Source organism: Sturnus vulgaris, chromosome 3 (genome assembly GCF_052056855.1).
Source record: "Sturnus vulgaris isolate bStuVul1 chromosome 3, bStuVul1.hap1, whole genome shotgun sequence".
NCBI classification, from domain to species: Eukaryota; Metazoa; Chordata; class Aves; order Passeriformes; family Sturnidae; genus Sturnus; species Sturnus vulgaris.
In genome coordinates, this window is record NC_142245.1 from 102765711 (window position 1) to 102792705 (window position 26995).

Here is a 26995-nt window from a genome sequence, read left to right on the forward strand (position 1 = left end):
GGGGACAGGGACAGGACCTGAGGGAATGGCCTGCAGTTGTGTCAGGGCAGGTTTAGGTTGGATATTAGGAAAGAGTTTTTCACATTGAGGGTATTTGGACAATGCTCTAGGGAACACGGTGTGACTCCTGGGGATGGAGCTGTGAGGGCCAGTTGGACTCGATGCTCGTGGGTCCCTTACAACTCAGCATTTTCTGTGGTTTTCCAAATATACACATTTATGCAATTTTTCAAAACTCAGGAAAAACAGAAGTAAATACTTTGAAAGTACATTCACAAAAGGTATCAACAAATGTTCAAGATTTGAGATGGGGCTTCCCAAATGGGGAGAAAAATATCTCTTAGACTTTAGCTTGTTCTCATGAATAAACATCAGTAAGGAGAGACAGGAATTTCAGCAAAAGCGGCTGAAGAAAGAAAACATTTTTCTGTCTAAAAGGCTGAAAGAAGAGACAGTACACAAAATGCAAAATATTTTATTTATTGCAAACAAAAGCTGTGATAACAACATTGCACATTACTGAATTTTAAGGTTTTGAGATTCCCAAAAATCACTCTTGTGACTTTTTTTTGCTCCATATATATCTTTATAATTATATTTTTACATTAGTTTTACATTATGACAAGAGTAATTACTTACAGAAATTAAAACAAATTGTATATAGCCTGCCACCTTACTAATGTTTCATTTATATGCAACTGAGTGTAACCATTTAACTTCGATCTGAAAGGATGATCAGATTCAATGCTTTGCTAATCATAAAACAGAATGATACAGTCTGCACCAATAGTTTTTTAACAATTAGAAGTATATCAGAATTTACTGTGTGCTGTGTGTTTTCTACAAAATGGTAGAAATAACTCACTTTGTTACTTTACTAGAGCAACATTTTCTCCCTTTTGTGTAAGATCTCCAGCAAAAATGCAGACAAATGCATAAATCCAGAATTTTTAGATCCAATGTTGAACAGCCTGGAGGGCAGTAGTAAAAGTCCTGAGTGCAGGATGGGTCCCTCGATGAGCCATCAGGAGGGACCCAGCCTCTGCACTGAACCCTGCTTCCTTAAGCTGCTGTGCAATTTCCTCCACATCCCAGCCTCCCTGTCCCTGGTTAGCCAGGAGGTGGTCAATCAGGCGTGGGCAGAAGGCAGTGGACATGCACTTCACCACCAACCTGGCGTTGAGGAGCAAGGAGAGTATTTCAGCATCACAAGTGGAATCATCAACCTACACAGAAAGAGAAGTTCAAAGTGATTAAAAATTAATTACCAGATACAGCCATCAGCCAGAACATGTCACAATGGTTCTGACTGCACAGTGTGACCTTCAAAGTGAGAGGAGAATTCCCCACGGATTAACTACAGGGATACACGCTTTGCATATGTCAGAATATGTAAAGGTATGTCTTTAACAGTCTAGCACATTAATATAAATATCTGACCTGCACAAAGTTAAGGAATGCTTAACAGCCTGGGATTACAGCACCAGCTTTATAGACTTTTCACAGGTTTTCAGTCCCAGTGCAGCACAGATCACACCACTTAGCTCCATATCAAGAATGACACTCCGAGGAAGGTCAGAGCAGAGTATATTAAATTTTGGTCACTTTATATTAATATATTACATTACATTTCACGTGTTAATATGACAGGCAACATTCACAGACTCAATCAGCACCCACAGCAAGGATGAGATTTTCAAAAGAATATATCAGATTAAAAGATGTGAAACAGAGCTTCTATCTCTGAGAGATACCCTGGATGCCTCAAAAAATGTGGTTACTTTATATAAGAGAGCATAACACTCTTTTGAGAATCCTATCTATAGCTTTACAACTAACACTATAGAATACTTCACATTGTATTTCACTTAATTTTGATATGTCCTTCCTGGGTTCTTTGAAATACAGTGCTAACTTACCACTTAATGAAGCACAGTTGAACAGCTACATACAACCAAAAAGGGGAAGGGACCCCACCCAGAGGAACCTTGGACAAGCTTGAGAGGTAACCCTGAGCAATCTTCATAAAGTTCAACAGGTCCCAGGGCAAGGACCTGCATCTGGGTTGGTGCAGTCCCAAGCACAAGTACAGGCTGAGCAGAGAATGGATTGAGTGCAGCCCTGAGGAGAAGCACTTGGGATGTTGGGGACAAGAATTTCAACATGATCCATCCATGTGCTCTCACATCCTAGAAAGCAAATCACATCCTATGCTGCATCCCAAGCAGTGTAGGCAGCAGGACACGGGAGGGGATTCTGTCCCTTTGCTCTCCCAACCCGGAGTGCTGCATTCAGCTCTGAGATCCCCAACATAAGGACATGGACATTTTGAACAGAGTGCAGAGGAGGCCACCAGGATGATCAGAGGGCTGGAGCATCTCTCCAGTGAAGACAGAGTGAGATGCTGAGTTTGGAGAGGTTAAGGCCCCAGAGACATCTCACAGCACCTTCAGTACCTAAAAGGGGCTACAAGAGAGCTGGAGAGGGACTTTTTACAAGGGAATGGGGTGACAGGACAAGGGGAAATGATGGAACTGTAAAAGGGCAGGTTTAGATTAGGTATTAGCAAGGAATTCTTTACTGTGAGGGTGGCAAGGCACTGACACACACTGTCCAGAGAAGCTAGAGGTGTCCCATTCCTGGGAGTGTTTCAAGGTCAGGTTGGAGGACTTTGAGCTACTTAGTCTTGTGGAAAGCGTCCCTGTCCATGGCAGAAATGGAAACAAGATGATCTCTAAGGTCCCTTCCAACCCAAACCATTCTGTGACTCTATGATAAAAAAAGGACCAAAGGAAGGCTAGACAATAATCAGTTTTCAATTACTGCACCTTACCAAGTTACAAATAAACTAACCAAATTATGATACACTTACAAAACAACTTCCCAGCTTAAAAGGAAAAAGAAAATTGTTTGGTTACCTTCTGCTTAATTTTCTATAAAAATTATGTACTAACATACACAACTGGTAGCAGGGTACCAGCAAGTAATAAACACCCTATGATAACAGTTACTTAGCACCCTTGAAGAGCAATTCAAACTGCTACACAGGACCACAGGACATGACTACTGCATACAGGGTGACTGGCAGTGACACTTTACAGTTGTAATCAAGCCATTTTTAATCTAATGAGCACAGCAGAAGGTCCAGTTTACAAAACAGTTCTAAGAACCATGGGGAAGTCCAGCCTTTAGACTATCCAACCTTAGTCTTTAATTATTTAGTAACTGCCAGAAGTTAACTACAGAAATGTTTTCCTGTTGAAGACGGGCTGATCATTAAATAAAATGGGCCAACAGCTGAACACGAGCCAGTGTGCTCAGGTGGCCATGAAGGCCAGTGGCATCCTGGCTTGAATCAGCAATAGTGTGGCCAGAAGGACCAGGGCAGAGATTGTCCCCTGCTCTTGGCACTGGTGAGGCCACACCTCAAATCCTGTGTCCAGTGGCCTTGCATTTGCACGAAAGACGCCAAGGTGCTGGAGAATGTCCAGAGAAGGGCAATGGGCTGGGGAAGGGTCTGGAGACTGAGTCTCTGGAGAGGAGGAGCTGCTGAGGGATCTGGGGCTGTTTATCCTGGAGAAAAGGAGGCTCAGGGAAACATTATCATTCTCTACAAGCGCCTGAAAGGAGGTTACAGTCAGATAGGGGCCAGCCTGTTCTCTTAATTAACATGTGATAGGACAGGAGCAGGCACCCTTAGAAGGCACCCAGGGGAAGTTTAGATTGGATATTAGCAAAAAATTTCTTTATGGAAAGAGTTGTCAAGCATTGGAACAGGGTGCCCAGGGAAGTGGTTGAGACTTGGTTTAAGAGAGAACTTTGCAGTGCTGGGTTAACAGCTGGCCTTGGTGAGACTTCACAGGTATTTTCTATCCTAAACAATTCTGATTCCAAAATTTCTCGTCTTGGCACCTTGCAGCACACCATGCAGCATACTAAGCCATTATCCAAACGGCTGCCATCTCTTCTGAAATGGGACTGAAGGGATATTCCCTCCTACCTTGAAGCTCTGTGTGCTCTATTCTCAACTTGCATGTAGGACGGAACTTTACACAGGGCTCCACTGTTTGATTTCATGAACATAAAATGAAAATAGTAATTACAGTAGTGAGACTGACAGCAGATGCAAGGTTTAATTTAAAACTTTTTAGGCAACTATTCAGTTAAGGAAAAGTGCTATAGATTAGTGATTTTATATGCCAAAAACCTACAAAATTGAGAGAGAAATCTGAAAGAAGATCTTTCCTAGAATAAACTGTCAAACATCTCAGCTATGTTATGGGGATGAAGATGCCCATGCAGCACACAACCAGAGAAATCTGTCTGCACTCACAAAGAAATGAGATCAGTGGGGGTTCACACAGAACAGTTCACAAAAAGGCTCTTGGGTCGTGCCCTATAGCACATTCTTAGGCCCAAATAGATCAGTAGATTCAAACTGATTAACATTTCCCATTTTTTGACTTGCAAACTGTCTGAAGACCTGGTAAGGAAGAGGAAACGTTTGCAATTTAGTTGCCTCCAGCAACTGGATGGAGGCACATGATGGCAAGCAGACCCTGTGAATGCATTTCATGCAGTCAAGGCCACTGTCTGTTCACCATTCTTTGGCCAGCCTATGTAGAGTCTGGCAGGTGTAGGAAGAACACAGACACACCAAGGGTTAATGAGAATTGCATTTAAAAACAGGCAGCAAAGAAAGCTCAACTGATATGTATCAGTTTTACAGCTCCAGATCGTATCAATTTTTTAGATATCAATTGCATATGTAGAGACATTTCTAGTCATTAGATTAAACAAAAATAACAACCTACAGAGATTGTCAGTGAATTGATACATGTTTACAAACCTTAATTAAGACAGCTTATACACGGAACAGCTCTGTTTAAATAGAACTGTAAGACTTTTTAAAATTAAATCACGGTAAATGTAGCTTAAGACTACATTTATTTAAAATTAATTTTAAATCAGAACAACAAGCATTAAAGTAAAAAAAACCCTACTAAAACAATATGAAAGGAAAACACACAAAACATGTATTTTTTTTAAATACACCATAGAGAGCATAGTAGCATCATCTATTTTTTAAAACATACACTATAGAGATCATAGTAAGTTTTTTTATGCAGGCAATTGCTCAGCATAACTATGGGTTTTGCTCTCCAATCTAAAAAAGAGATGGCTTAGAGGTCATAGGGCAGATAGTAACGTCACTAAAATCATAAAGGGATTAATTAAAAACATTATCTCATTAAGAAAGTAAAAAAAATATGAAGCATTAAATTATCTAGTGGGATCAGATTAAGAGAAAATAAAAAAATAGGATTTTTTCACTATTGAATTCTCTGTCAAATGATACTGCAAGATGTAAAACCTCATCCTAATTTAAGGAGGAATTGCACAAAGCCAAGAAAGAAAACCACTGGCAATTACTTAGCGGATGCAAACAGCTGAAAATAACCAAAAGTTTGGAAAGCAGTATTTCAGGGAAAGAACCTGTACATCTCCCCTGTTCTTACTCCTCACTAGATTTGTAATTCTTCCGTCTGTTTGAGCCAGGATGCTGTTCCAGACAGAATTCTGATCATCAAAATTTTACATTTTAAAAAGTATTAATGGAAATCAACCTCCAGAGTTATTTTTGCTTGCCATACATAGCAAATATTAGCCTATAGTAGATACAAACTCCTAAATGCACTACATTTTCTTTTTCAAAATCACTCTTTGGGGTCTGTAAGACAGTAAAACCCAGCAAGTAAAAAAAAAAAAAAAAAAAAAAAAAAAAAAAAAAAAAAAATCACCTTACTATCCGAGTTTTAAAATGCTGGTTTTTTTGGGCAGACATCTCAGTCAAGATCTTACTAATGAATCACTTCTGATCTCCCTGCCATCCCCAAGACGCTAAATAGGCCATAAAACTAAGACTACTGCTAATCCCAGAATCACTGTTCCAGTGATATGGAATGCAGCTGACTGCAGTTTAAGCAGGTCTCAGAGGTGCAGGTATCTTCTGCAGAAATTAACACACAACCACTTCCCATATTGTGTGAATAAACTATGACCCACAATAATGACAGAGTGTATATGTTAGAGAAAAATCATTATGCCTGTCAAGATCTCCATGCTAAGGGTGATACATTTTTCACTAGAGTAAAATATGGAAGGTTTAAATGGGAGTAGCTTTCATTTTTCATACCCATCTCTCTTTCAGCAGAATTTGATAGTGTAGATTTAGCAGGATGCCCACACACAGTGTCCATGGTTATGGGTAAAAGATCTAATGGGGATAATTACATTAAGGAGAACTGACTTTTTTTCCTTGGCTCTCCTGTTTAGGTATTGGCTAATATCTGCTTTCAAGCACTGAAGTGTAGGCATTCAAGTGGTACCTTTGCTCTTATGAGAGCATTTGGAAGTACTGCATTCAGGTGTGCCCCTCCAGCACAAGAAAGACATGGACTTGTTGGAATGGATCCAGAGAAGGTCATGAAGACAATCTTAGGAGGGCTGGAGACCTCTCCTATGAAGACCAGCTGATAGATTTGAGGTTTTCAGCCTGGAGAAGAAAAGGCTCTGGGGAAACCATACAACAGCACAACAGCTCTCTCAGTACAAGAGAGCTGGAGAGGGATATTTTACAAGTGCATGGAAATATCCAATCTAAACCAATCCTCTTCCTAAATGGTTTAGATTGGATATTAGGAAGAAATTCTTCACTGTGAAGGTGGAACAGGTTGTCCAAAAAAGTTGTGGATGCCCCAACCCTGGAAGTGTTCAAGGCCAGAACAGGCTTTGAGCAGTCTGGTTTAGTGAAGTGGAAGCTGTCCCTGCCCACACAGGGTTTGGAACTAGATGATCCAATTCCCCATCAACATTGTTTGTGCAGGCATCCAGAGGTTCTGGTATTACCAACAGGCAATATTTCACCCACAACTTCTGAATTAGAAAATCCACAAGTTATAAAAGGTAAGAGCTGATGATGACCTAACAGCAGTAAAGAACTCAAACTTCTGTTTCCCAGGATATTCCCTTCTTCAATACTATTCGAGATAAAAATGCTTTTCATTTTATTCCTTCTTGGAGTATATATCTATAGAACAAATAAATAAGGGGGAAAGTAACCAGTGATACAAAAAATTGTGGAAAAATAAACTGGAGAAAGGTATTTTATCATAATCACCACTAGCTTATAATTTCTTTTAAAGATTAAGTCCCATTAAGTAAGTAGCCATAAAAGGTATAACTGGAGAACATTAGAAATTGCATTATTCCACACAAAATTTGTGATTTTTCATATTCCATTTTTCAGTAAAACATGTTATGAAGGTAGTTTCAGTACCTCATCACTGAAATTGTAATATGCAAATGGAGCTAAGGTATTTTCTCAGATTACATTTTTCTTGTTCCAGTTTCTGTTAAAGTATTGACTGAACAAGTATTTGCACTGCTTATATTAACCCCCACTTGTTTGTTGTTTTAATATTATAGGTACCAACAGGCAACAGAATATTCGCTTGCTCTCTCAAATGTATAAAAATCAGTTTTTATCTCCAAAAGATAACCCAGTGCACAGACAACACTGAAATCTCTCTCAAAAACAATCTGACTTTTAAGGGCTCTATTGGCAGTTATTTAGGTAAACAGATTTTTTTAAATTACTCACACAGTACACAACATAGGGGAAGAACAGTTATTTCTGTTACTCAGAAAAGACAAGTGGCAGTTCATTAAAAGATACACAATAAAAAGAGGGGTCTGTAATTTCAAAAAAGCTTACACAAAAGCTTGGTTGGTTTATTACAGGCAAAAGCTGTACAATTTCTAGTATCAGCACTTCAGCATCATCCTAAACTGTAAACATCCATAAAGCTGTCAGCAACACACAACAAATGACTAACTAATACATCCTATCAGCAAGCAAGTGCTGTATTTTTCTTGCAGCCATGTTTGTGAGCTGTGTTAGCACTGGATCAGGCAATCAATAGCTATGATTCCCCTCTGCCAGATGTTACTTGTCTGTTTCCTGTTTAAGCAGAAATGACCTTCCTATGAAAAATTAATTCAGGAATTTAACAAAAACCATTAACAGTGTGACTATTTTTTTTAAAAAAAGCGAAAAGTAGGCATAGAAAATTATACTGAATAAACAACATTGCCATAGCTAAGTAATATATGCACTTTCAGTACAACAGCAAATAATGTAATCATAAGAGATGCAAGGAGTAAGAGGTACTTTTGATACAATATAAAAACAGCTTTTACATTTAGCACAGCACTATTCTGTACTAACTGCTTTTCTAACACTGTCACATTCAAGGTACTGGCTAAGCTCTATGCCTGATGTAATAAAGTCAACAATTAAATCTTCACTGACTTGAAGTAAAACATTAGACCAAAGCTAACTGTTTCGAAAATTCTAGGTTATTCAGCATTCTTACAGAACTATGTGCTCAAATTAATACTGAATTTAGAAGGAAAAATGTGAAACAGCTTATCAAGCTGCCTCTTGTACAAAAAAGCCAAAGAAAGTATTATATTGAGCCTGCACAGGTACACAAAGTGTTTTATACTAGCAAGAAGCTAATAAGGCTCTTGGCCCTAAAACTCCAATATAATGTCATCAGCCTAAAGTGCAGGAAACTGAAAGCTGGAGCACACTAGAAAGAAATGGCCAGTTTAAAGACTAATACAATTAGTAACCATTCAGAAAGTGCTACTGCACAGCACTGTGCTTTAAAAATAGTTAAATAAAATGTACTTGGACCCTTATTCCTGCTGATAAGCTTCAAAATTAGTCACTTATACAGCAGCTTTCATCTGTTAACAAAAAAGTCAATTTTAAAAAGCTAACAAGAAAACAGAGATTAAAAAGTGCATGCATATATCAGATTATCAGATTTGTGCTTGTTTTTCAATGGCATCATCTTGTTTAAAAGTTACCAAAAAGCCTTATTTTGTAGAAATAAAATCTAAAATTGCAGGTAGTAAAAGAAAACAATCAATGTACTATTGTTTTGGTGGTTAATATTTATACAATTTTTTTGTAAAAAACTTAGAAAATTTGTGGTTTATTGGTATAAAAGAAGGGGAATAGGAACACCTACGTGTTCTTAGCTTAGATACCAAACTCAAGTAGCAAACACTCCAAATTCAAACTGGGTGCTAACAATGGCATTAGAATTTTGGTAGAAGCAGATATATATTACTTGTAATATGTCTTGCTACCTTTCCATTCTACTCTTTCAAATTTTCATAGAGAACACATTGAAAAAGTTGGTGCTTCTTCCATTTTGGTAACAAAGTCCTTTTGAAGGAAAATCAGCAACATGTGAAATGGAGCCTATGCTTCCAGATCCATTGCTTCTCTGATTAGTCTTCACCAGTTCTGGAAAGGAGATGGATCATTTCTCAAACTTTTCAAAGGATGCAAAAAGAGAAAGCTTCTGGAATGCCGTATGCATAAGAAAGAAAGACACAGGTCATGAGGAAGAGAGATTTAAGGGAGAGTTCTGGGAAGAGCAGGACGGAGAATATCTTTCCTAGGTAATAGAGAATGGTGTGAAAATAGGGGATATGATTTGCACATTTTGTTACAACCAAGGAACCTGAAAACATTGTGGCAATCAGTGTAACTAGAACAGAGGGTATCCCTAGAAGGAAGTTATAATTTCAATCTGAATTCCTATAAATCACATTTTAAAAGCTTTTGTGTTTGGGGGATATTTAATTAAAAATACACATGGTTTCATTTGTTTCCATGTGGGCAGTTTTATTGTGAAGTACCACATAGAAAATATAAATTATTATTTTGTATAGGAATACACAACCAAAAGCTCCCTAACACACAGTGCAGAACTCAGAAATATTACAGATAAGGCTTTCCTACCTAAATATTGTAATTCTGTAAAATGATCAGTGCAGGTAATTCAGTCAGAGGAGAAAACCATTCTCTTTCATGAACAGATCAGAGACAATTGGTTCCTTCTCTTTTGCAGCAGAATGTTAGATTGCAGACCATAGCTAACATAAATCCCAAGAAAATTAGGCTGTACATGCACAAGTTCAGTTAAGAGCTTCAAAAAATTTTCAACTCAGCTGAGTTTTCAGACAAAAGATAAAAGAGGAAATAATGCTTTTGCCTAGGAGACTAACTTTCATATTTTTAGGTATTCCTTCTCATTTGCTGAAAAGCAAATGCACAGGGAAAAGACAGTAATGTAATGTTATATATATGGCAATTGACAAATATGCATTAATGTCTTTTAGTTCTTGTCCAAAGAAAAATACAGTATTTATGTTTCCTCTGCAGAAAGTTTGTTACAGTATGGAATCAAGTCTGTTCAGAATGGCATGAAAGTCCCCAAACATCACAACAAAAGCAGTGACATAACAGCTCTCCAGGTACATATAAATAGATGCCACATTTGTCAGAAACAACCTAAGTCATGTTATGATCACTTAAAAAGCCCCAAAGTGAGGGAATATGATCACAGAAGTAACAATCTACTTCACATATCAGATCAGTTTCTGTTCCACCACACTGACTTAAAACAGCATACTAAGTAATTTAAAGGAAGTGCTATGAGGTTTAATCACCTCAAGTGTGTATAAAAGCTCTTACCAGCCCTGTGTTACTGCTCACTGTGGACACAATAGCTGTGGAAAACCTTAATAACGGTAAGTGTCTCAGCAGTCTCTACTTACAACATGAAGATAAAAGACCTAACTTATTACCTCAGCCTCTGAAAGGGGTTTCATTCAACTGTTCATACCTTAGCAACAGCTGTTATCTGCTCCAGTGCCACAGCATGAAGGTCTTGGTCTTTGCTTTCTACCAGCAGTTTCAGGGATGGCAGCAGGAGGGACTGGTTAAGCAGCAGCAAACACAATTCTTTTATACACTGAAATAAAAAGTAAATTCTCTCAGTGTGATCTCTGAAGATACTAACATCATCATTCACGACAAAATTTATGAAAATTTTATGTCAAATGCAAAATGAAAACCACACTTCTACACCAAATGAATTCCCTGTTGTAAATACATTCTTGGAAACGAAAGAACAAATTTAAAAAATGGGGAATACTGATTAAAGTGCAATATTTGTTAGATTAAGACAAGGCAGGTACTGAATCACCATTACAACTAGGAGTTTTACTGAAAAAAATTACAGGGCAAACACAGCTCTCTGTGGGACTAACATATTTGTGCTTACTGAAATACTGCAAAACTCAGGAAAAAACATAGACAGACACCTGTGACAATTCTGTAACTCAATTATGCAATCAGAAAAATAGAACAAAATAAAGAGCAAATAACAGTACATACCAGTGTTCAATAAAGCTTCTGTTGCAAAAAGCTTCAAAATATTATACAATATTTTATACACAACTGAAGTTTAGCAAATTAACTTTCTGTCATTCATCTAGTTTCCTAGATAATACTTGATAATACAGCATAAATTTAGCATCACACAAACTTCAAGACAAAACTGGCCAGAAAATATCTCCTAAAATAAAAACAAAAACATCCCTCAACAAGTCTACTGTGCACTTCCAAAACTTTACCCTGGTCCCTTCCTTAAAAAACCAAACATGTCCTACATGTGAGCTGTTTTATTTTCCTCAGTATGTAATGGTTTGTTCATTTATATATCAAAAAGTATTTCAACAAATTACATTATAAACCTTTCATTTTCTGTCATTTCTGAGAATTTAGGTTGCTTGTCACAACCATTTCCCAACGAGGCCCATCAGATGTCCCATTTTCCAAGGCATTTTACTCTAGGGACTCTGGATATTGTATGGTAGTTACATTGAAAATGGTATCCATCCTCTAAGAGATGCTCTCTGTTTCACTCCAACAATTTGATTGCAACTGTCAGAGGAGCTCATCAGCTAAATATTAAGTTGAGAGAATGCAAGTCATGTATTTTTTGTGTCTTTTGAACTTTAATGATAATTGTAACAATTTCATGACCAAGATGATCCACACATTTAGTAGCATAGTTTCAGTAGCTGTGAGTCTAAAAGCCTGAATATTATTTGAAGATGAGGAGACATTAAATACTCAAAATGTAATGTACTGCACAGGCACCTCACCTGGCTTTGCTTGGGACAGAGAGCTCTCTGGCTGTACTTGCTCAGCCTTGTCTAAATTTACACCTTAAGGAAAAACAGCCTAGAAGAATATATTCCATCACACTAAGCTCTTAGTCACTAGGGTAAGCTTTGTTCTCTTATTCAGACTTGTTACTTTAAAAGTATATTCAGTACTGCTACTGATTGTCAGTGCTAAGAATCACACAATATGCTGAGCTGAAAGGAACCCACAAGGATCATCCAGTCCAACTCCTGGCCCTACACAGCCCCATCCCCAAGAGTCACACCCTGTGCCTGAGAGCATTGTCCAAACACTTCTTGAGCTCTGTCAATCTTGGTGCTGTGAGCACTGTCCTGGGGAGCTGTTCCAGTGCCCAATCACTCTCTGGGGGAAGAACTTTGTCCAATATCCAACCTAAACCTCCCCTGACACAACTTCAGGCCGTACCCTCAGGTCCTGTCACTGTCACCACAGAGCAGAGATCAGTGTCTTCTGCCTGATGGCAGCATGTCTAGCAGACATACTCAGTCTTAACTACCATGCCCAGTACAGAAGAAGCCATAATCTCTTTTGAAGAAGAAATACACATTCCAACAATTGCATTTCTTTTTCTGCAGGAAGGGACTGGACAGTCTGCCAGCCACTGAAGACTGTCCAAATAGAACAAGTATCTCAACTTGTATCACTGCCACTAATAACTGCAGGGCTGCTCTGGACAGGAATTGAAAACCCAAGCCCAGGAAAGAAGCCATCACCCACAGCACTTCTCAGAGCAACATAAGTGGGTTTCTGTTCTGCAGTGAGCACTTGAGAGCACTCAAGAGTCTGCTGCCTGCCATGAGAGGCTCTGCTTAGAGGGGGTTTGATGCTACCTGTGAGAGGGTCAAGGGAAGGCCCAATTCAAAATCTGAATTACCATGATTTAGTTGAAACTTTTGTAAGACAACTTTTGTCTTCTATCTAGTTATGCAGCTATCAGTAGTTCTCTGTGACATGACATCAAGCAAGGCAAATAAATTGTGTGCCATAGGAGTCTGGTTTGGGTCCAGTATTATTCAGTATTTTCATGGATGGCTTGAAGGACTGGATAATGAATACAGCATTATGTCTGGAGAGACTAAAAAGCAGCATTTAAATTCAACATTATCTGAAGAAAATGAGCAGACACAACTGTGTATGAACAAAATCACACAATCTAAAATCATAAATAAACCCCAGAAAAACTAGCTAGAGAGATTAGAAAAAAATTGTCTACTGTATTATTCTAGGAGATAAGTATCTTATAGCCACTAGGACCCCAGGGTGATTACAGACAAGGGACTAGATACATTCTCCAATGTTAACTGACATACGACCAATAGGCTGAGAGAAGAACATGAGATATTCAGAAGAGTCACATTTTTGACCATTACTAGGGGGAGAAGTATTTATCCCTTTCTAAGGAGATTTATCAGGCAGTGCAGATGTTCGACAATTCAAGCATGTACCTTCCAGGCAAATAAAACAATTCTTTCTTCCACTAAAAGGAATGGAGGTATCTATCCATTGAATAATGCAAAGTAAAACCCTAAACAAACAAACAACCCCATAAAAATACCCCCCAAAGCAAATACAACACAGATACAAGGATTAAAGTTATGTAACTATTCAAAAGACATTAAACAAGTACTTGGCTTAAAAATCTAGATAGACCAGTACAATATGGAATGAAAAGAAGACTTAAATCCTTCATGATTATATCCAAAGATAGTTTTTCTAATTTCTAGACCACACGACTTGAAGTTACATGTTTTCCACTGCAACCTTTGAACTTGGCAAGGTTGTAATGGGAGAGAACTTGAATGGCCAATGTTTTTCATGATAATTAACTGGTTTCAGTTTTTAGAATTCCATCATTGCAGATCTGTCATCTTAATCAGTGTATTTACTGAAATGTGAAATCATCTAAACAGGTTGTCAGTTATCACATTTTCATCTTATTCAGCCACCTGACTGCAAATCTGTCATTTGAGCACTTTGTAGCCATACATACAAATTACTTAAATTCATACATGCCATTCCCCCTCTTCCCAAGTAGTGACTTACAGGAATACAGCCTGTGTTTGCAGGTAACTGTACAATTACACATTTTACTGCAACCCCTTGTTATTGCATAGTGTTCTAGTACATAAAAATACATAATACATTAAAAAATGTATTTTATATCAGTACGGCTGTCTAAACCTTGAAGATCAGGTGGGCTCTTTCAACAACCTGTAGTATTAAAAAAAAAAAAAGGAAGGCATCTCCAACTAAAGCTGTCTACCAATACCAAAACTCTGTAAACAGTGACTTGTCATGGAGATCATGCAACAGTTTACTCAACTAAGAGAAATGCAAACTATTACCCTTCTTGAGCAGAACTCTTGGTGAACTGACTGCTATATGACAGTGAGATTCAGAGGGATTTGTCTCCCTGGATCACCGAGGTGAGGCAGACAGAACACTGGACTTTGACAAAGTTCAGTACTCCTATGCACACTAAGATTTTGAGTTTACAAGATATAATGCATAATTTCAGCACCTTACAAAGAAAAGCTACATATAATTATACCAGTCACAGGGATACAGAGACTTGCTTTCCACCAAAGAGTTTTGGTGGGATGAGTAAATTAATAAATGTACTTATCATTTCAGCTTACTGCCACCTTCTGGAATCATGTTTTACACAGATTTCTGAACTTGACTCAGATCAGTGTGTTGGACTAGGAAAAAAAAAACCAAACTACAAACAAAAGCCCACACACCCACCTGTCTGTATTTTAACAGAATGTGTTGTTTTCATTATGCTTTTCTTCCAAACATCAGCTGTTTTCTATAACAGTGACTGCATAAAGATTATTATAAGAGATTAATCAGTCTACTAAAAATATGCATGATTACCCTGAAATTGTGTGAAGTTTATTAAGAAGTTTATTCTCCAGCCTGTCTTCATTAATATACAGTGTTTATATACAAAACACTTCAATCATTTTATACTTAAAGAGATGTTTGTATTGAAGTATGTATACACAGTTAGGGAAGACAAGTTAGAATATCATAGTTACTACTTAGCAATTACTTGCATATTAAGGCTTTTTTCAATCACCATGTCTTTCAGGGGTTCCTCACTAAATCTTTATGCATTTATCAGTAAGAAAATTACTGATACTTTAAGTAACAGTTTTTGCAACACTGATTTAAATGATAATAGACTGCTAAAGCCTTTCTACAAATACATGAAAGAATAATTTATACTGGAACAGACTTATAAAGATCAGCTAATCCAACCAGCCTCCAACTCAAAGCTTAAGTCCGACAAGATCAAACTGCCTGTGACATGACCAAGTCAAGTCCCAAATACCTACAAAGACAGATTCTCCTAGTCTCTTAGAGGTATCCATCTGTTGTAATGTTTCGCCACTTCAAAGATGAAAAATATTTTCCTTTGGTGTAATGAGTTTTTGATGATGTAACGAGTCTCTATTGCCTATTGTCCTGTAACTGGGCACATCTGAAAAGAGACTGAATCATTCCTCTCCTTGTCTCCTCATCTGACTACTTAAAGACAAGATCTCCCATAGTCATCCCTTCTCTAGACAGACTCAACTCAGTTCTCAGTCTCTCCAGTAGCTCTCCATTGGACTTGATCCAGTATGGAAACATTCTACTTGTAGCTGGGACCTTCAAACAGGACTCATAAACATGACACTCCAAGTAAAAACTTACCTTGACAGGGAGCATGTGCTTTGTCTCATATAAAGAACGGCAGATTTTCAAAATTTCATTTCCTGTGTTCTCCTTTTCCTCAGGTGGGCACCTCTGCAGCATGAAAGTCCCCAGCTTCACCCAGGGATTATCATCTGTGCACGATCTGCCCAGTAAAAAAAGAGATGTATATAGAAAATAAATATACATATAACATTTTCTGTAGGTTGTTTCTCCTGTGTCACTTAACAGTACAACCTCATGAAAAAAAGATGGAAGTTTTGAGATAAGTTACTGTCCATAATGCCATCACTCTTTCAGTGCAACAAAGAAGTTTATTTTACTTTGAATTATGACATGCTTATTACAAACTCTGAGGAATTATACAATAGATAAAGACTGATCAAATTGGAATAGCACAGGATCTTCTCCTGGCTTTACACCAGCTAATTTCCCAAGCAGAGTGGTATCGAGGGAGGGGTGATAGGAATCCAGCATTCCTAATTTTGTTTGCTTTGATCACGTTGTAGCAGCTTCTGTTTCTCAAGTATTTCTCTTGCTTCTGAGAGGAAAATATATAGCCAGATTCACATTTTAACTTTCAGATCCAACGAGTACAAACAAAAATGAACTTTTCTCCACAGCTAATCCATAAAAGGGTTAGAAAGTGAAATTACATTACATCTGAATTCTGCTAGTAGATATGGATACAGTTACATTTGCTTTACATATTTAAAATGCTCTTTTAATTCCACACAGAACCTCATGCTATGTCACCATTGCAGAGTCAGACAAACAGATGGCAGACAGTAGATATACGTAAATTTCATCATGCAGGATGGCAAAGGCAGTGTTTACTGTCAAGTTCTTTTTTTGTTGCTGCAACATTTTTTCACCTATAGTCCTCATATGGTAGATCACGGAGATATTTTGTATGCTTTTGTTAGGTATACTGGCTAGGAGTGGATATAGCGACAGAAATGGGTAACAGACCACTTTTAATTGATGGCGTGAAGCACAACACTGGAACACACCTACACTGCCATTTTTCTAATGTAAATTAAGTTGATGCATCTCAATTCCCACCTACAGTGGGCTAAAATTATGCACAATTACAGCTTATATAATGACTGTATTAAGCCTATGCTCATCTGTGCATAAACTTAAGAAGGCACAAGAGGCATTTTAAAAATCACCCATCAATTTCTCTGGTCAGTAATCAGCATCCCAAAGACAAGGTAAACTTTCCACTTTAGCTTAAAGAAAACAAAAACAATAACAAAAAACCAACTCACAGCAGGACCAACAGTGGCAGTTTGCTATTACAATTTAGTGAAAATTAAGATACTCATTTAGTACATGTGACAAGAAGCAGTAAAGTGCTGTCGAAGTGCTGCTTTCCAAAGTTATTATTTTGCAGCAATTGTTAAAGCAACACATTAATATAATTGCAAATGGAGTCTGTTAAGAGTCTGTTGGATTGACATACCAAGTATCTGACAGCTCTGGAGAGGACAACCACCAATATCTACTATTTCATACATAAAAGCTCTCTCCTGCTCATTGTCCACCTTCAAAAGTACACACTGTAAATAAGTAAAAGCACCTTCACATGCAGCTGTCATTACAGTCCAACAGGAAAACCAGACAGAGAAGCTAGGAGTGGGCAACTTCGAATGCAAATTAAATAGAAGTCATTGTCTTTCTTCTGACAACTTAATTGAGCCTTTCCATCAGTCACAGTCACTGAGCACAGAGCTGTCAGAAGTCTGGCTGGGAACAGCAGAGCTCCTCCTCTCCACTCCTTTCAATGTGATGGGTTGAACCCCAAGATGCCAGATTATTCAACAAAAAGAACATGAGGCACTGAATCTGTGCATCCCCAGCAAGGGCAGGAGAAGGAAAAAATCCCTGCAACTCCACCTTTGCCACTGGTTAAAGGGACAGTTCCTGCTCTGTGATCCATTTCTTGCTTAGAGGCACAGAGCCAAATCAATTTCCATTTCTATAGCTGCTGCCCCCGGAGTACATTAAGAAAATCTCTAAAAATTTTCCATTAGAAAAAGGAAACAAAAATCACACTACAAAACAAAAACAATCAGAAGGATGTAAGGCCACCAAGGCTTGTCATATGCAAATTTATTTAAGTAAAGTATCAGATTATATAGTTTACATATATAAAGCTTTTCTCATCACAATTCCTTAGAACTATTTCAAATACTCCTGTGCACTACTAACAACTATCTGCTATCTCTAATTAAAACCAAAATTAAGTTACTAAAATCTGACACCTACAGGCAGAATTTAATTTTCTTCTCTCCTGAATTTTACTTTTTTTCAACTGTAATTATAAAAAATTATATCTCATAATGAAAAAAGCAATGACTTTAAAAATCACAGCAGAAACACCTTACATTTTTTTCCCAAAGCCAAAAGAGGAAAATCTGGGATTAAGATTAAAAAACTGAACTAAAGTACTGGGTCTCTAACACTGAGGTTATTTCAGCTCCAAAGTATAAGTATTTATAATAAATATAAAAAATGCCTTTTGAATATAGGCAGTAAGTTCCAAAGGACTGCAGAGCTTCAGGTATTGTCAGTAATTTTTTTAAGAAACATCTTTATGAAATGTTTAAAATGACATCTGACTATGAGCCATCTGGGTGGAAAAGCATGCATGCATAACAAGGGTATGAAAATAAAATTTTAATAAGTATACGGCTTTGACTACTGACTGAAACAACCAAGCTACCCCTCTGTTTTCTCACAGTAAACACAGCATATTATGACAAGAAGAGAATCATATACTTGTGGTAATAAGTATTATTTTAACTGTTCTTGTTTTAAAAAACAAGAACTCAAAAAAACATTAAGTATGGACTTACTAACACAGAGGTTACAAAAATTAAAAGCCTACCAAAAGCTCCCTCAAATCTTAATTATTTTACTTCTCCTTCCTTTTATACCTTTACAGATTGTAAATTGTGTTTTCCAGTTTTATATTAAATTGCAAGTATTAGATATTTACTGCTGATTGAAAACCTAAGTTCTAAGTATTCACATGACTCACACTTAAATTCCCCAGTTCCTGTAAGGATCATTACACTGGCTGTAAACAATAAGTGATAATGACCCTCTTCTGACGGAGAAGAGGGAAAAAAAACCGTAAAGAGTAAACAAACACGTTAATACATAAAGTTTTAACTTGATGTTTTCCTCTTTGCTCAAAAATTTGTTAATACAACATGCTTTAAAATGAAATTGTCGAAAATACCACTAAAAAAGCAGTTCCTGTTCTTTTTTCCAAATCATCCTAAAGAAAGGCTTTTCAGGAACACATATACACATACATACATAAACCCCTAGGCTGCTAAGCACAGCTGAATGCTGTTAATGTGGAATTATGGCATGGAGGAGAAGAGGGAAGAATTATGACTATGTAACTGCCTAGGAGCCACAGTAACCACTTTAGACTCTTAAAAAAGAGTTATGATATGGGTGACCTAAGTATTTACAGAAATTTTAACTTCCAAGATGGCTGAAGTTGAAGAGGTATCCCATCTCTGAAATTGGATCCACAGTTGGTTGTGACCACTTTTTTTTTTTTTTTATTCTTCACTTTAGGAAGTCAGACTGAATGAACATAACACCAAGAGGGTGATGCAATTACGTAATTTTTTATGTCCTCTGTAACAGAACAGTAGATAAGAACTGCCTGCATACAAGAAGGGTTCTCCTTTCCACAAACTCTTTAGTCTTTCTGTTCAACATAAAAAAAAAGGATTTTGCTAATTGCAGCAGTATTTCACTTTACCTTTTGTTCTTTAAGTTTTTTTTGTTAAAGGTACTGCGTAGATTAAAAACAAATCTGACAGTTCCCATGCACTGTGAGACATCCAATTTTCAATTACAATCAAAACCAAAACTTAAAATGAAAGTTGAAATGTGAATTTGTGACAGTTCGTACAGCAGTCCTTGTAATTCTTAATGTAGTGAAGACAATGTCTGGCTTGTAAAACTGTCACTAAAGAATTTAGATTAATGCTTATCCAGAAATTTCAAACAAACTGCAAGCTTGAATGTGAAAAACCTTTACAGATTACCTTGTAACCCATCAGTTCTCTACAAGTGCATAAGACAGTTACTTTTTAGAAAAAGATAAGCCTTAAATTTTCTGAAAGATCAATGCACATGAATATTTTGTGTGTGAATGTTGGCCCCAAGTTAAAACAGGTTGTAATCAATACCCCTAAATAATCCAAAATAAACACCATTTAATGACTGTAACCTAAATACTGTCAGACATGGCTAGCCAGAAAGTTATATTACTGCTCTCTGAAAGATATGCAACCCTTGCCTCTCCACACAAGTTTATTTCAATCCTTACATCTTCGAAATGATTAGCTGTTACAGACTCTAACAGCTAAATTTTTTACTTTCAAATGCATTCAGAAAGTCACAGACAAAACCCAAAGAACTAATAAAATATAAAGTAGTCTGGATGTTCCAAATTACTACTTCCAGTTAATATCCACTTTGATGGGTGCAATTCTGAAGTCTTATAATTATCTTAATCTTAAATTGGTTTGGATGCTTCATTCAGAGACAGAAATAATAGGTAGTGGATCTAGACAAGACAAGTGCCATACTGTGGACCATTACCCTCCCGGACCTCCTGCAGACTGTCTGCCACATCCATCTGAACATCACCTTTCAAAAGCCTTTCTGCAAAGTGTAACCTTGAATAAAAAGAACAGTCAGAACTTTCTGTCCTTTTTTATGGACTGTTTATACTGCTAAAAACAAGAGCAAAATACATAGCTTGAAATTTAAGTAGGCAGAACACTCTCCTGTGAAAGAGTTCAGACAACAAAATGTTTTTCTGCCTTCCTCCATGTCACAGATTACATATGTGTATATACAGGTTTCACAAGAAACTGATTGATTCAATTCTGCTTTAAATAAACCATTTATTCCTCCCATGACCAAAGGACACACTCCTACCAGGCATGTTTGAATTATTTGACAGAAAACAACATGATATCAAGCAAGAAGACTTTGAACTCTTTTCTTACATGGCTGTTTGAAGAAACACTCACCCATTGCTCCTGTCCATTGGTGGCCACGCCTGAAGCAGCAAGACCAAGTGCTGAAACTCAGACAGACTCTGACTGGACTCCAGAAGTCCTAGGAAGAGATGGTATCTCTTTTCTTCATTTTCAATATCTGTTATCTCTACCTGAAGGAGACAAAACCCAACCAAACTAATGAACTAAACCAGATTTTTTTTTTCCCCCCCAGAAATCAATGATTTAAAAGCAATCAGCAAATTATCTGTGAAGAACATCACTGTTCCAAAACAATGCAGGAAACACAGCGAATATAATTTTCTTGGAAGCCCATTTTCTTATCTCTCATTTTCAACTATATGCAAATAAAATGGGAGAACACAAATGGAATGTGGAATGACTTAGGTGGACACTCCTAGAACAATGTAGTCCCACAAGTATATTCTTTGATTAGTTTAGAGGATCAGATCTCTGTCTTTTTCAAACAACCAAAAATTCCTTAAATGTCTTTTTCTCAATGTACAGACATATATACACACACACATTTTCAAAGAATGACTATGTCCAATGCTTTCCTAATATGTACTCCTCTCACTCACCCATGAAAATTCAACAGTTTGATCTGAATTTACAGCACCTCATCTTTTCTGACCTAGTAAAAGAGCCTTGAAAGATGCTTCTCAATCTATACAGCAAAGAACATTTGCTAACAAGTAATAGAGTATTTCTCTGCATAGGTGTTTGAACCTCAGAAAAACAAAACCTCACTGTCCTATCAGCTCCCAGATAATCCTGTCTTGGGATAAGTGCCTATCTTTGTTGAAAACCTGCAGCTTTTGCCTGGACTTGAATACATTCTAGTTGATGACGGGTTCTTTTAAAAATAATTACTGCCTGCAGTTTTGTGGTAAAATGTGCAAGGTAAAAGGTCTGACTGTCGAAGGAAGGTTGCTGTAAATGAGAACCAACTTGCTACTAAATGAGAAGTAACTTCTGTTTAGAAGTTTGGATGTCACACCAGGAGGGCTTTCACAAACGGAATAGCAATTCGCTGCCTACCTGACATGCAGAAGTTTTCAGAATTTAACAACTATTTGTTACAATAACAAAGTAGCTCCCTCTGTATTAGTAACACATTCTGACACTGAATTTTCTTCCAGAGTCCAGAAACTTCCAGAATATCAAACACTTCAGTTCCATCTTATAATTCTTCTGAAGATACACAGCATTAAATGTTAACTTTTCTGTTTCAGTCCAAGTAGTTCTAAGACATCAAACATGGACAAAGTTTTCCTTAGTTCTACAGCTACTCTGAAAGATTAAAGATCGCATCTCAATCTCTTCAAAGTGGCTCTGATATATCAAGGGCAAACTTTCAAAAGAGGCTGGAAAACAAACATTACTGATGCACTTATTGAGTTGCCTACATAATCTGTGACTTTAAAATATTTAGTGTTGAAAAACTGTTTGCTTCTGTCTCCAGAGTATATCTGAAAGCACCATATACTAAAACATTTCAGATAGTGAAAAAATGTTTCCTAGATGTGTCCACTTGAAATATTTTTCTTTACTGCAAATGTCACATAGCAGACATCAGTTACCCACTTGTAATATATATACTTGATAATATATTATAATCCTAGATATTGAAATGACAAGGCTGAAAAAGAACAGAGATAAACAAGAAAGGAAAAAAGGGACAGAAGACGTTATTCTCTGAAGTTCCAAAATATTTACCATCTTAGCAAATTAAGTACTAGCTAGAAAACAGCAGCTCTCATACTGCTTACCCATCCTCAAAGCCCTTTTTCAGAAAACTAGCTTTTTGTATCAAGTACATACCCTTCTGGATGGTCCACTGAGGACATTTTAGTATATTTTCTCAAACAGCATGCTACTTCAAAACACAGACTAAATGTTAAGATCTTTCTAATGATAACCATAAAAATGGCAATGAATGGCAAAGACAGTATCAATACATGAGAAAGGCTGTCAGAGAAGGTCCTCTATTAGTAGTAGAGACATCCTACTCAATGTGAACTGAATTCCAATAATTCTGTCTAATAATGCATCTTTACAGACTTGAGTTTACATTTTTTAATGAGCTTAATTAATCTAGCACTGTAATTTTGTGTTTTGGACAGCTGGATCCTTGCAACATGATTGCTCATGACATAAGACATACTAATTCAATTGAAGTCAATCAGAATTACCTTTCTATTAGCAAACACAGCATTTCTGCAGCACTTCTCTCTACAACGGCTTTTTTTCACATCACTTATGTTTATCACTAAGAGTAATAAAAATAAAGTGAACTTTCTACAGTGTTAATGATTTGTGGTTTCTTTTTATGGCATTTTAGATGCACGTCATTTCCATTTAACACAAAACGAGACATTTCAGTGACAGTTCCTTGCTAGAAGGAATCAAAAGATCAAAACAGCACAAAGAAATGAGGTTTTAACTTATATTTACTATGTGTGTGTACGTATATACATACATATATTTAGATAGAGCAATGTATATAAAACACACGGAGAACTTAAGTTTTGCTCTGTATGTCTTTTCTTTCTGAGTCTGAAGGAGAGCACAGTGTGGAAGCAGGTATTTCCCACAGCAGAAACAGAACATTGTTCTGTGTAAAAAGGTAGAGATTTCACCTTTACAAAGTGAAAGCTAGCTGAGATGAGTTGTGTGGTTAGTCAAGCCTCTTGTTTTGTTGCAGTAACAGATTTTTTAAAAGTCCATTTTTAATTGAACACTCTCTTTGCAGCAATTTTGGATGACTTATTCAGATTACTCTGAATGTTGTAACACAATGGGACAATATCACTCTGATTCCCCTTTTTATTTTACACGAAATCCCAAAACATCTTTCTAAACCACTCAGGTTAATCATGCAAAGAGAACCTGCCATGAACTGCTCAGAACCCTCTTAATACAAGTGCCTGTAAAGCACCTGTCAATAAACAGAACAATGAGGCCCATAGTCAGACATGAACTTCAAATGACCCCAAAAAATATGAAAAACAAGTGGGAAAAAAAATCAAACAAACAAAAGCAAGGAAAAGGAAAGCAAGGGCTTTCAGTTTTAACAACAGATTTGCTCAATTCTGACTTGATTCTCCTCAGTTTCAGGCAGTCTCTTTGGCAGTAGAACACAGCTGGCATCATGTTTCTCATTAAAAGGCTGCACAAATATTTACCACAATGGGGAAGTCAATTAGGGGAATTAATTGTAGAAATTATACTCATGATAGATTATAAAACAAAATACAAATTAAGGAAAGCCAAACCTTATGTTAAACTGTTAAAACACACAGTTTCATTATTGAGGGACTACATATGTTTAGAATGGAGAATACACAAACATCTGCATATATTAATGTTCCTTCCAAAAATCATACAGGAAATTCACAAAACAAAATACAAAACAGCATCAGCTTGCCACAGCCTATGAGACATCCAGTGTTGAAATAAAAAATCTGTGCACTTAGAATTTCTCCTCAAATAAATCCAACTTTTCTGCTTTATGATCAAATCTTTTAGACCTACCTTAAATCTTATGAGACTCTTTCCTCACCGATTAGATCCTATTAGATACCCAAAATATTGAAAGCACTCAGTTTACTGACTTTCAATGCACAAGTTTTGACTCATCAATGTTGTTCTAAAGATTTGTTATTGCTTCATACTCATCACCTGTGGTATGGATGAACGAGTTCTAATACAAAAAGTTGCCTCTCCAGCTAGTTCTGTAGCTTCTGGAAACTTACAGTTTTACAAAAACTCTAAGGTGATGCACTTGAAGAATGATAAATTAAATAAAACTGTGGAAATCATACATGACTGATAAAAAAAGCCCTTGGCGTGGCAGATTGCAGAATCAGTGGTTTCGTTTGCTGCATTATCTCACTCCTGAAATCGCAGTTAGTTTAAAACCAGTATTTACAGCAACTTTGGAATGTTGCTGTATCTGAACTCCATCCTTAAGTTATAGATATCCACTAATGTAATCATCTTCTGATCCGACATGACAGACACATCTGAAAGACTTGTAAATGCTTTATTGTTAAAGTCATTTAATTTGACAATCTGACTGACTTGGCTGATGAGAGTGCCTTTTGTTTGAAAAAAAATGGAAATGCCAATAAAACGATCCAGCCAATTCAACCTTCTCCTACCTCTGAGATAAAAGAAAAATGCTATTTTTGTATGAGAATGGTGAGCAGGAAAACTAATGCAGACAGACCTCGACCTTCCTCTGCTCACTGGTATCTATTCTGCAAATTCCATTTTACTCTATGTTTTTGTGTGACAGAGCCACAGCTTTCATCCTTTGCTGACTACAAGGGAAATAAGGATGCTTATAACTGAAAGCAGAAAAATATTTTCTTTCACTATAATTGCTTGTTTATTGAGAAAAGCTATATCCATGCTTAAAAGCAACTCCCCGTACTAAAGGTAGAAAGATTTGCTGTTACCAAGGAATGCAACCAAAAACTTACTGTTTTACATGACTATAAAATTTATTTCATTACATCTACCAGATGGTAAAGGTAACTATTTCAAAATGTGTTCATGTTCAACACTGCAGCATAAATTTGAATTAATATGGCACTGAAAATAATAAAACTAAGCAGGCATTTGACTGGTCCTTTATTGCTACAATAGACTTACAATTTGTCAGAACTTCCTTGTAAAATGCACTGTTTTATATATATCTCCTCACGCCCCTGCCCAAGCTGTAGTGGTAAAGAATTCGTCTGTGCTGCACCTCAAAATAATAGGCAGATGTGACATCAAAGGTTTTATTCAGACTTGAGACAGAGAACACTGATGCTAAAACTTCCTTCCAGTCATTAGACAGGGCTTAACATTTTTTATATACAATGACTAAAAGGATCAGTAGCACTTTGACTGCATTCCTGTAACTGGAATGTTGTGTGGTGTGATGGTGTGCTGTTCATGGCTCAAAAATACAACAGCCTTGCCCCAAGGAGTTTACAATCTAATTAAGTAAATCAGCAAAGAAAATACTGCCCTTCTTATACAACAGCCCAGTAAGGTTTGGTCACTGAAGAATACAGTTTTGCCACTTTGCAGGTCAGGCTGTAATCTGTCAATCCCCGTTCTGCTGGTATCTGAGCTACTGAAAGTCTGAACAAATATAAGTTACTGAAACCTACCTCCTGTACAAGTTAAATGCTTGTTACAAAGATATAAAATACATATAAAAATCACAAGTTAAACGGAAATTTTAAAGTCAATTATTCCCAATATGAACACTAATATCAAAAATCAGTCAAAAGAAAACCCCAAACACTATCTGCAACACTGTAAAACTGTTCCTGAAATTGCATAGCTACTGACTCTGCACATGTAAGATTAGGGGCTTTTAAAGGCTATTATTTGTTTCATTCTCTTCAAACTGTTTCAAGATGCTAGAAATTCTATCAGCCTTGATGTTAAACACATTATATACTTGTGAAACAATGCAAAACCACAAGCACATATTAAACATCTTATTCAAGCTCTTCACATGCCAGAACAACAGTAAACCCCACTTTAAAGGCAAAACCACAAATGCTGCAACACACTAACAGTATGCCATTATTTCTAAACTGGGGTTTCTTTAAAAACAATCCAAATTAAACAACTTTTAAATTGTGATTCAGGGGAAAATCCTCCAGGACACAACAGGGTAAGGCTGGGGAGAGTAGTAACAGGCTTGGAAGAACAAACCACCATATTGTTCAGCCACTGGTCCACCAGCACATGGGCAAGGGCACACAGGATGGAGAAAGTCAAGGGCAAAGGAACCTGTCAGCTTTAAATAGGCTGTTTTGAACCTACTTTCTCCATCTACCCAGTTCACAGTTGGATAATTCTACTTTCAACCCATTTTGTTAAGTGGAAACTTATGTGGTACTAAGTCATAGCTGAGAAATGGCATCTTTATAAAACAGTTCCACTGGCCTCACAAAATGCTCCTGTATAACAGGATGTCCTAGTGTGACGTTATGGTGTTTGTATCTCCAATAGTGTGTTCTGTTTGTGCTCGGTATTTTGTCCTGTGCTTTCAGGACTGACTCTGAGA

The 26995-nt window shown here is 37.0% G+C and overlaps 1 protein-coding gene across 2 annotated transcripts in view; it reads right to left on the reverse strand.

Annotated features, from left to right (window-relative positions):
- Positions 1–459: 459 nt before the first annotated feature.
- NBAS (NBAS subunit of NRZ tethering complex) overlaps positions 460–26995 on the reverse strand; it is a 160666-nt gene continuing 134130 nt past the window's right edge. For both annotated transcript variants that reach the window (XM_014894964.2, XM_088162424.1), the window contains exons 49-52: positions 20926–21065; positions 15848–15992; positions 10773–10901; positions 460–1226 (exon numbers count right to left, since the gene is read on the reverse strand). In XM_014894964.2, the coding sequence (XP_014750450.2) occupies positions 951–1226; positions 10773–10901; positions 15848–15992; positions 20926–21065 (690 nt within the window). In that variant the 3' untranslated portion in view covers positions 460–950. The remainder of the gene's footprint in view (positions 1227–10772; positions 10902–15847; positions 15993–20925; positions 21066–26995) is intronic.